This window comes from Leiobunum rupestre, chromosome 4, assembly GCF_980474605.1.
Source record: "Leiobunum rupestre chromosome 4, qqLeiRupe1.1.hap1, whole genome shotgun sequence".
Lineage (NCBI taxonomy): Eukaryota > Metazoa > Arthropoda > Arachnida > Opiliones > Sclerosomatidae > Leiobunum > Leiobunum rupestre.
In genome coordinates, this window is record NC_143387.1 from 64874678 (window position 1) to 64887518 (window position 12841).

A 12841-nucleotide genomic window follows, 5' to 3' on the forward strand; every position below is an offset into this window, starting at 1 on the left:
AATTGAGAAGTATCCATCTGGGTTATCAAGATGAAACATGTACCTTCGCAGGCTCGAGACACTTTTCGATAGGAGCGAATTTACTGCTAATCGTGAATGTGTACGCAGTATCACGGGTAAAAAATTGGAAATGTAACTTATGTGGACACAGCATCAGGGGTAAAAATTTGGAAATGTAACTTATGTGTACACAGCATCAGGGGTAAAAATTTGGAAATGTAACTTATGTGTACACAGCATCAGGGGTAAAAATTGGGAAATGTAACTAATGTGTACACAGCATCACGGGTAAAAATTTTGAAATGTAACTTATGTGTACACAGCACCACGGATAAAAATTTGGAAATGTAACTTATGTGTACATAGCATCACAAGTAAAAATTTAAAAATGTAACTTATGTGTACACTGCATCGAATTTCCCGCAAAATCGCGAGTGTGTAAACTGCAACATGGGTAAATATTTGAAAATGTAACTTGCTATAAGTTACTTTATGATGTATTTCGTCCTACACTATTTTTAAACCTCTTTTGAAAATCAGCAGGAGCCCGTGAAGCGTCATCTTTCAGTCTAATGACACTATCAGTATAGGAAGTTTGATACTTATTTCTTAAGGTTATATTATGTACTTCTGTTATAATTAAACGATTAAACTCGTAGAAAAAAAAGTCTATAATATTTAAAACTTTTTTTTTATTAAAGGTACGAAAGCGGCAGTATTATTAACTGCAGGAAGCTCAAATCACTTTCAAATTTGTTTTTAGACTTACGAAAATTCGGTTAATTAACTTTTTTACCCGTTACAAAACTTACAATCTGTTACAATCGTGCCATTTCCAATATTTCGAAAGAACCGTCTTTACGGACAAGTGGCGACATCTACTTACAATACTACTAAACTATACTGGCGGGAAATTTTAAAAGTACCTTATTATTAGTAATGGACGGTTTGATTTATTATTAATTTAGAAATTTCGTAAACAATCTATTGATAATTATTATGTAAGTAACACGGGTTAAGATCAACATAGGTACAAATTTTGTATAAAAGTATGATTTTTTAAAAATATTTATGGCAAAATGAAAAATGTTTTTGATTTCACTATAGCAACCGACGCTAGAAAGTTATGATAAATTATATACAATATCGATAGGGAACTAGCTATTGAAATAATATTTTTGTCATTCGTTTTGCTATGGAAAAAGAAGGGAAACAAGATGAAAACAGTTTAGTATTCTTATCGATTACTTCGGCCACATTTAAAATTGGAGCTTGACAGAAGGAGGCGCCATCTCTGAGCTCAATACTGAACTACTAATTAGTAAAACTCTCTAATTTCTAAAAACTGTCGTGTGTAATTAAAAAAATTAATTTGCTATAAATAACTTTTTTACAAACTCGTATAATTCTCGTTTCACTTCTTTCTCTAAAGTATTACCATAAGTCTATAAGTGTCCCATAAAATACGTTTAACTATTACAGTCACTGTGAAACGCCAGAGCAAAACTAACAATGTAAGTCCACTGTCGAATCTGTGCCGCAACTGATTTTAAGTAAATATTTTCCAAATGAAATGGAGGAAGTGGCATATTTATGGAATTATATTGACTTATGGTATTGCGTTCCAAATATTTTTTTTGCAAGGCATATGAAACAATTTCGATAAAATAATATTTAAAATAATAAAAAAAACTAGAAAAACCTAGTTTTGGTTTGAAATACCTTACTCGTTAATGTAAGTATCAAAATAGTTAAAAGTCCAAAGGATTTTAAGGACATGGCACTACCGGTGACGTGGATTTTCCAGCCCAGGTTTCGATGCGTGAAGCACTGCGGGTATGGAAACAAAATTGAGAGTTAAGACTAAAATAGAAAGGTAACTGGGTTATTCTACTTTAGGAGTTTGGAATACGAAAGCTTTCAGATGGCGCCACAAGTCAAACTGGCTTTCCCCAGTTTGCCTATGGATTACCCCTCTGTTATCAAGGAGGATTAAGGGAAGGGGAGTTGTATTGAGGCTCCTCTTATGGCTGTATCCGTAGTCAGAGAGCGTGAGACGCCCAGTGGGTGGGAGCGGGAGGAAAACGTATGTAAAATACCGGCTCGCGTTCCTGTTTTGAGCGCCCTCTAGTTAAAAAAATTGTTGAAAGTTATTTCGGTTTTTATTTTGAGAATTCGACTACTTTAGTGTTTGTTTTTCTAATGCCGTAAATTAGTAAACAATTTGCAAAACTCAAAATATTTTTTATATGGAAAATGCTCTTACTTAAGTTATATGATATTAATCTTCGCGTGATAAAAAAATTCGAATTTTATTTACTTAGTAAATCTAGTCGACATACATTTTTAGCGTATTCACGACGAAACACCGAAGCAGCAAAATTCTCAAAATAAAAACCGAAATAACCTTCAACAATTGTTTTGAACTAGAGGGCGCTCAAAACAGTAACGCGAGCCGGTATTTAACATACGTTTTCCTCCCGCTCCCACCCACTGGGCGTCTCACGCTCTCTGACTACGGATGCAGCCATAAGAGGAGCCTCAATACAACTCCCCTTCCCTTAATCCTCCTTGCTGTTATCATTATTGCACTGGAGCGCCATTTATTCTACCTATTTATTAAACGTTTTTAAATAAATTTTTACTGAAAATATTTATTTTTCAAGTTATAAAATATAGTAAACTTTAAATTATTTTGTTAATTAATCGACCCCCACTATTCTTATTTTCTTCACGAGCTTCTATTTAGGCTTTTCTGCAATAGATGGCGCGTTCAACTAATCATAAAAAAATCCATTGTTGCCCACCGATTTCTAAGGGAGGATCCTCATACATAGTCAAAGTAAGCAATCTCCATACCATTATTAGTGTACTCATAGCTCATGGAAAGGGGGAAGCAATCTCCATATCATTATTAGTGTACTCTCTATACCATTATTAGTGTACTCACTATACCATTATTAGTGTACTCATAACTCATTAAAAGGGGAATCAATCTCCATACCATTATTAGTGTATTCATAGCTCATGGAAAGGGGGAAGCAATCTCCATACCAATATTAGTGTACTCTCTATACCATTATTAGTGTACTCACTATACCATTATTAGTGTACTCATAACTCATTAAAAGGGGAATCAATCTCCATACCATTATTAGTGTATTCATAGCTCATGGAAAGGGGGAAGCAATCTCCATATCATTATTAGTGTACTCTCTATACCATTATTAGTGTACTCACTATACCATTATTAGTGTACTCATAACTCATTAAAAGGGGAATCAATCTCCATACCATTATTAGTGTATTCATAGCTCATGGAAAGGGGGAAGCAATCTCCATACCAATATTAGTGTACTCTCTATACCATTATTAGTGTACTCATAACTCATTAAAAGGGGAATCAATCTGCATACCATTATTAGTGTATTCATAGCTCATGGAAAGGGGGAAGCAATCTCCTTACCATTATTAGTGTACTCATAGCTCATGGAAAGGGGGAAGCAATCTCCATATCATTATTAGTGTACTCTCTATACCATTATTAGTGTACTCACTATACCATTATTAGTGTACTCATAACTCATTAAAAGGGGAATCAATCTCCATACCATTATTAGTGTACTCATAGCTCATGGAAAGGGGGAAGCAATCTCCATATCATTATTAGTGTACTCTCTATACCATTATTAGTGTACTCACTATACCATTATTAGTGTACTCATAACTCATTAAAAGGGGAATCAATCTCCATACCATTATTAGTGTATTCATAGCTCATGGAAAGGGGGAAGCAATCTCCATACCAATATTAGTGTACTCTCTATACCATTATTAGTGTACTCATAACTCATTAAAAGGGGAATCAATCTGCATACCATTATTAGTGTATTCATAGCTCATGGAAAGGGGGAAGCAATCTCCTTACCATTATTAGTGTACTCATAGCTCATGGAAAGGGGGAAGCAATCTCCATATCATTATTAGTGTACTCTCTATACCATTATTAGTGTACTCACTATACCATTATTAGTGTACTCATAACTCATTAAAAGGGGAATCAATCTCCATACCATTATTAGTGTATTCATAGCTCATGGAAAGGGGGAAGCAATCTCCATATCATTATTAGTGTACTCTCTATACCATTATTAGTGTACTCACTATACCATTATTAGTGTACTCATAACTCATTAAAAGGGGAATCAATCTCCATACCATTATTAGTGTATTCATAGCTCATGGAAAGGTGGAAGCAATCTCCATACCAATATTAGTGTACTCTCTATACCATTATTAGTGTACTCATAACTCATTAAAAGGGGAATCAATCTGCATACCATTATTAGTGTATTCATAGCTCATGGAAAGGGGGAAGCAATATCCTTACCATTATTAGTGTACTCATAGCTCATGGAAAGGGGGAAGCCATCTCCATATCATTATTAGTGTACTCTCTATACCATTATTAGTGTACTCACTATACCATTATTAGTGTACTCATAACTCATTAAAAGGGGAATCAATCTCCATACCATTATTAGTGTACTCATAGCTCATGGAAAGGGGGAAGCAATGTCCATATCATTATTAGTGTACTCTCTATACCATTATTAGTGTACTCATTATACCATTATTAGTGTACTCATAACTCATTAAAAGGGGAATCAATCTCCATACCATTATTAGTGTATTCATAGCTCATGGAAAGGGGGAAGCAATCTCCATACCAATATTAGTGTACTCTCTATACCATTATTAGTGTACTCATAACTCATTAAAAGGGGAATCAATCTGCATACCATTATTAGTGTATTCATAGCTCATGGAAAGGGGGAAGCAATCTCCTTACCATTATTAGTGTACTCATAGCTCATGGAAAGGGGGAAGCAATCTCCATATCATTATTAGTGTACTCTCTATACCATTATTAGTGTACTCACTATACCATTATTAGTGTACTCATAACTCATTAAAAGGGGAATCAATCTCCATACCATTATTAGTGTACTCATAGCTCATGGAAAGGGGGAAGCAATCTCCATATCATTATTAGTGTACTCTCTATACCATTATTAGTGTACTCACTATACCATTATTAGTGTACTCATAACTCATTAAAAGGGGAATCAATCTCCATACCATTATTAGTGTACTCATAGCTCATGGAAAGGGGGAAGCAATCTCCATACCAATATTAGTGTACTCTCTATACCATTATTAGTGTACTCACTATACCATTATTAGTGTACTCATAACTCATTAAAAGGGGAATCAATCTCCATACCATTATTAGTGTATTCATAGCTCATGGAAAGGGGGAAGCAATCTCCATATCATTATTAGTGTACTCTCTATACCATTATTAGTGTACTCACTATACCATTATTAGTGTACTCATAACTCATTAAAAGGGGAATCAATCTCCATACCATTATTAGTGTACTCATAGCTCATGGAAAGGGGGAAGCAATCTCCATATCATTATTAGTGTACTCTCTATACCATTATTAGTGTACTCTCTATACCATTATTAGTGTACTCTCTATACCATTATTAGTGTACTCACTATACCATTATTAGTGTACTCATAACTCATTAAAAGGGGAATCAATCTCCATACCATTATTAGTGTACTCATAGCTCATGGAAAGGGGGAAGCAATCTCCATACCAATATTAGTGTACTCTCTATACCATTATTAGTGTACTCATAACTCATTAAAAGGGGAATCAATCTGCATACCATTATTAGGGTATTCATAGCTCATGGAAAGGGGGAAGCAATCTCCTTACCATTATTAGTGTACTCATAGCTCATGGAAAGGGGGAAGCAATCTCCATATCATTATTAGTGTACTCTCTATACCATTATTAGTGTACTCACTATACCATTATTAGTGTACTCATAACTCATTAAAAGGGGAATCAATCTCCATACCATTATTAGTGTACTCATAGCTCATGGAAAGGGGGAAGCAATCTCCATATCATTATTAGTGTACTCTCTATACCATTATTAGTGTACTCACTATACCATTATTAGTGTACTCATAACTCATTAAAAGGGGAATCAATCTCCATACCATTATTAGTGTACTCATAGCTCATGGAAAGGGGGAAGCAATCTCCATATCATTATTAGTGTACTCTCTATACCATTATTAGTGTACTCACTATACCATTATTAGTGTACTCATAACTCATTAAAAGGGGAATCAATCTCCATACCATTATTAGTGTATTCATAGCTCATGGAAAGGGGGAAGCAATCTCCATACCAATATTAGTGTACTCTCTATACCATTATTAATGTACTCATAACTCATTAAAAGGGGAATCAATCTGCATACCATTATTAGTGTATTCATAGCTCATGGAAAGGGGGAAGCAATCTCCTTACCATTATTAGTGTACTCATAGCTCATGGAAAGGGGGAAGCAATCTCCATATCATTATTAGTGTACTCTCTATACCATTATTAGTGTACTCACTATACCATTATTAGTGTACTCATAACTCATTAAAAGGGGAATCAATCTCCATACCATTATTAGTGTACTCATAGCTCATGGAAAGGGGGAAGCTATCTCCATATCATTATTAGTGTACTCTCTATACCATTATTAGTGTACTCACTATACCATTATTAGTGTACTCATAACTCATTAAAAGGGGAATCAATCTCCATACCATTACTAGTGTACTCATAGCTCATGGAAAGGGGGAAGCAATCTCCATATCATTATTAGTGTACTCTCTATACCATTATTAGTGTACTCACTATACCATTATTAGTGTACTCATAACTCATTAAAAGGGGAATCAATCTCCATACCATTATTAGTGTATTCATAGCTCATGGAAAGGGGGAAGCAATCTCCATACCAATATTAGTGTACTCTCTATACCATTATTAGTGTACTCATAACTCATTAAAAGGGGAATCAATCTGCATACCATTATTAGTGTATTCATAGCTCATGGAAAGGGGGAAGCAATCTCCTTACCATTATTAGTGTACTCATAGCTCATGGAAAGGGGGAAGCAATCTCCATATCATTATTAGTGTACTCTCTATACCATTATTAGTGTACTCACTATACCATTATTAGTGTACTCATAACTCATTAAAAGGGGAATCAATCTCCATACCATTATTAGTGTATTCATAGCTCATGGAAAGGGGGAAGCAATCTCCATACCAATATTAGTGTACTCTCTATACCATTATTAGTGTACTCATAACTCATTAAAAGGGGAATCAATCTGCATACCATTATTAGTGTATTCATAGCTCATGGAAAGGGGGAAGCAATCTCCTTACCATTATTAGTGTACTCATAGCTCATGGAAAGGGGGAAGCAATCTCCATATCATTATTAGTGTACTCTCTATACCATTATTAGTGTACTCTCTATACCATTATTAGTGTACTCATAACTCATTAAAAGGGGAATCAATCTGCATACCATTATTAGTGTATTCATAGCTCATGGAAAGGGGGAAGCAATCTCCTTACCATTATTAGTGTACTCATAGCTCATGGAAAGGGGGAAGCAATCTCCATATCATTATTAGTGTACTCTCTATACCATTATTAGTGTACTCACTATACCATTATTAGTGTACTCATAACTCATTAAAAGGGGAATCAATCTCCATACCATTATTAGTGTATACATAGCTCATGGAAAGGGGGAAGCAATCTCCATATCATTATTAGTGTACTCTCTATACCATTATTAGTGTACTCACTATACCATTATTAGTGTACTCATAACTCATTAAAAGGGGAATCAATCTCCATACCATTATTAGTGTATACATAGCTCATGGAAAGGGGGAAGCAATCTCCATATCATTATTAGTGTACTCTCTATACCATTATTAGTGTACTCACTATACCATTATTAGTGTACTCATAACTCATTAAAAGGGGAATCAATCTGCATACCATTATTAGTGTATTCATAGCTCATGGAAAGGGGGAAGCAATCTCCTTACCATTATTAGTGTACTCATAGCTCATGGAAAGGGGGAAGCAATCTCCATATCATTATTAGTGTACTCTCTATACCATTATTAGTGTACTCACTATACCATTATTAGTGTACTCATAACTCATTAAAAGGGGAATCAATCTCCATACCATTATTAGTGTACTCATAGCTCATGGAAAGGGGGAAGCAATCTCCATACCAATATTAGTGTACTCTCTATACCATTATTAGTGTACTCATAACTCATTAAAAGGGGAATCAATCTGCATACCATTATTAGTGTATTCATAGCTCATGGAAAGGGGGAAGCAATCTCCTTACCATTATTAGTGTACTCATAGCTCATGGAAAGGGGGAAGCAATCTCCATATCATTATTAGTGTACTCTCTATACCATTATTAGTGTACTCACTATACCATTATTAGTGTACTCATAACTCATTAAAAGGGGAATCAATCTCCATACCATTATTAGTGTATTCATAGCTCATGGAAAGGGGGAAGCAATCTCCATACCAATATTAGTGTACTCTCTATACCATTATTAGTGTACTCATAACTCATTAAAAGGGGAATCAATCTGCATACCATTATTAGTGTATTCATAGCTCATGGAAAGGGGGAAGCAATCTCCTTACCATTATTAGTGTACTCATAGCTCATGGAAAGGGGGAAGCAATCTCCATATCATTATTAGTGTACTCTCTATACCATTATTAGTGTACTCACTATACCATTATTAGTGTACTCATAACTCATTAAAAGGGGAATCAATCTCCATACCATTATTAGTGTATTCATAGCTCATGGAAAGGGGGAAGCAATCTCCATACCAATATTAGTGTACTCTCTATACCATTATTAGTGTACTCATAACTCATTAAAAGGGGAATCAATCTGCATACCATTATTAGTGTATTCATAGCTCATGGAAAGGGGGAAGCAATCTCCTTACCATTATTAGTGTACTCATAGCTCATGGAAAGGGGGAAGCAATCTCCATATCATTATTAGTGTACTCTCTATACCATTATTAGTGTACTCTCTATACCATTATTAGTGTACTCATAACTCATTAAAAGGGGAATCAATCTGCATACCATTATTAGTGTATTCATAGCTCATGGAAAGGGGGAAGCAATCTCCTTACCATTATTAGTGTACTCATAGCTCATGGAAAGGGGGAAGCAATCTCCATATCATTATTAGTGTACTCTCTATACCATTATTAGTGTACTCTCTATACCATTATTAGTGTACTCACTATACCATTATTAGTGTACTCATAACTCATTAAAAGGGGAATCAATCTCCATACCATTATTAGTGTATACATAGCTCATGGAAAGGGGGAAGCAATCTCCATATCATTATTAGTGTACTCTCTATACCATTATTAGTGTACTCACTATACCATTATTAGTGTACTCATAACTCATTAAAAGGGGAATCAATCTCCATACCATTATTAGTGTATACATAGCTCATGGAAAGGGGGAAGCAATCTCCATATCATTATTAGTGTACTCTCTATACCATTATTAGTGTACTCACTATACCATTATTAGTGTACTCATAACTCATTAAAAGGGGAATCAATCTGCATACCATTATTAGTGTATTCATAGCTCATGGAAAGGGGGAAGCAATCTCCTTACCATTATTAGTGTACTCATAGCTCATGGAAAGGGGGAAGCAATCTCCATATCATTATTAGTGTACTCTCTATACCATTATTAGTGTACTCACTATACCATTATTAGTGTACTCATAACTCATTAAAAGGGGAATCAATCTCCATACCATTATTAGTGTACTCATAGCTCATGGAAAGGGGGAAGCAATCTCCATACCAATATTAGTGTACTCTCTATACCATTATTAGTGTACTCACTATACCATTATTAGTGTACTCATAACTCATTAAAAGGGGAATCAATCTCCATACCATTATTAGTGTATTCATAGCTCATGGAAAGGGGGAAGCAATCTCCATATCATTATTAGTGTACTCTCTATACCATTATTAGTGTACTCACTATACCATTATTAGTGTACTCATAACTCATTAAAAGGGGAATCAATCTCCATACCATTATTAGTGTACTCATAGCTCATGGAAAGGGGGAAGCAATCTCTATATCATTATTAGTGTACTCTCTATACCATTATTAGTGTACTCACTATACCATTATTAGTGTACTCATAACTCATTAAAAGGGGAATCAATCTCCATACCATTATTAGTGTATTCATAGCTCATGGAAAGGGGGAAGCAATCTCCATATCATTATTAGTGTACTCTCTATACCATTATTAGTGTACTCACTATACCATTATTAGTGTACTCATAACTCATTAAAAGGGGAATCAATCTCCATACCATTATTAGTGTATTCATAGCTCATGGAAAGGGGGAAGCAATCTCCTTACCATTATTAGTGTACTCATAGCTCATGGAAAGGGGGAAGCAATCTCCATATCATTATTAGTGTACTCATAGCTCATGGAAAGGGGGAAGCAATCTCCATATCATTATTAGTGTACTCTCCATACCATTATTAGTGTATTCATAGCTCATGGAAAGGGGGAAGCAATCTCCATATCATTATTAGTGTACTCTCTATACCATTATTAGTGTACTCACTATACCATTATTAGTGTACTCATAACTCATTAAAAGGGGAATCAATCTCCATACCATTATTAGTGTATTCATAGCTCATGGAAAGGGGGAAGCAATCTCCTTACCATTATTAGTGTATTCATAGCTCATGGAAAGGGGGAAGCAATCTCCTTACCATTATTAGTGTACTCATAGCTCATGGAAAGGGGGAAGCAATCTCCATATCATTATTAGTGTACTCTCTATACCATTATTAGTGTACTCACTATACCATTATTAGTGTACTCATAACTCATTAAAAGGGGAATCAATCTCCATACCATTATTAGTGTACTCATAGCTCATGGAAAGGGGGAAGCAATCTCCATATCATTATTAGTGTACTCTCTATACCATTATTAGTGTACTCACTATACCATTATTAGTGTACTCATAACTCATTAAAAGGGGAATCAATCTCCATACCATTATTAGTGTACTCATAGCTCATGGAAAGGGGGAAGCAATCTCCATACCAATATTAGTGTACTCTCTATACCATTATTAGTGTACTCACTATACCATTATTAGTGTACTCATAACTCATTAAAAGGGGAATCAATCTCCATACCATTATTAGTGTATTCATAGCTCATGGAAAGGGGGAAGCAATCTCCATATCATTATTAGTGTACTCTCTATACCATTATTAGTGTACTCACTATACCATTATTAGTGTACTCATAACTCATTAAAAGGGGAATCAATCTCCATACCATTATTAGTGTACTCATAGCTCATGGAAAGGGGGAAGCAATCTCCATATCATTATTAGTGTACTCTCTATACCATTATTAGTGTACTCACTATACCATTATTAGTGTACTCATAACTCATTAAAAGGGGAATCAATCTCCATACCATTATTAGTGTATTCATAGCTCATGGAAAGGGGGAAGCAATCTCCATATCATTATTAGTGTACTCTCTATACCATTATTAGTGTACTCACTATACCATTATTAGTGTACTCATAACTCATTAAAAGGGGAATCAATCTCCATACCATTATTAGTGTATTCATAGCTCATGGAAAGGGGGAAGCAATCTCCATACCAATATTAGTGTACTCTCTATACCATTATTAGTGTACTCATAACTCATTAAAAGGGGAATCAATCTGCATACCATTATTAGTGTATTCATAGCTCATGGAAAGGGGGAAGCAATCTCCTTACCATTATTAGTGTACTCATAGCTCATGGAAAGGGGGAAGCAATCTCCATATCATTATTAGTGTACTCTCTATACCATTATTAGTGTACTCTCTATACCATTATTAGTGTACTCACTATACCATTATTAGTGTACTCATAACTCATTAAAAGGGGAATCAATCTCCATACCATTATTAGTGTACTCATAGCTCATGGAAAGGGGGAAGCAATCTCCATATCATTATTAGTGTACTCTCTATACCATTATTAGTGTACTCACTATACCATTATTAGTGTACTCATAACTCATTAAAAGGGGAATCAATCTCCATACCATTATTAGTGTATTCATAGCTCATGGAAAGGGGGAAGCAATCTCCATACCAATATTAGTGTACTCTCTATACCATTATTAGTGTACTCATAACTCATTAAAAGGGGAATCAATCTGCATACCATTATTAGTGTATTCATAGCTCATGGAAAGGGGGAAGCAATCTCCTTACCATTATTAGTGTACTCATAGCTCATGGAAAGGGGGAAGCAATCTCCATATCATTATTAGTGTACTCTCTATACCATTATTAGTGTACTCACTATACCATTATTAGTGTACTCATAACTCATTAAAAGGGGAATCAATCTCCATACCATTATTAGTGTATTCATAGCTCATGGAAAGGGGGAAGCAATCTCCATATCATTATTAGTGTACTCTCTATACCATTATTAGTGTACTCACTATACCATTATTAGTGTACTCATAACTCATTAAAAGGGGAATCAATCTCCATACCATTATTAGTGTATTCATAGCTCATGGAAAGGTGGAAGCAATCTCCATACCAATATTAGTGTACTCACTATACCATTATTAGTGTACTCATAACTCATTAAAAGGGGAATCAATCTGCATACCATTATTAGTGTATTCATAGCTCATGGAAAGGGGGAAGCAATCTCCTTACCATTATTAGTGTACTCATAGCTCATGGAAAGGGGGAAGCAATCTCCATA

General features: G+C 34.8%; 1 protein-coding gene across 1 annotated transcript in view; it reads right to left on the reverse strand.

Annotated features, from left to right (window-relative positions):
* Positions 1 to 709: 709 nt before the first annotated feature.
* LOC149948760 (protein Skeletor, isoforms B/C-like) overlaps positions 710 to 12841 on the reverse strand; it is a 67982-nt gene continuing 55850 nt past the window's right edge. Inside the window, exon 20 of the mRNA XM_090173897.1 lies at positions 710 to 1830. Within this exon, the coding sequence (XP_090030023.1) occupies positions 1693 to 1830 (138 nt within the window). The 3' untranslated portion in view covers positions 710 to 1692. The remainder of the gene's footprint in view (positions 1831 to 12841) is intronic.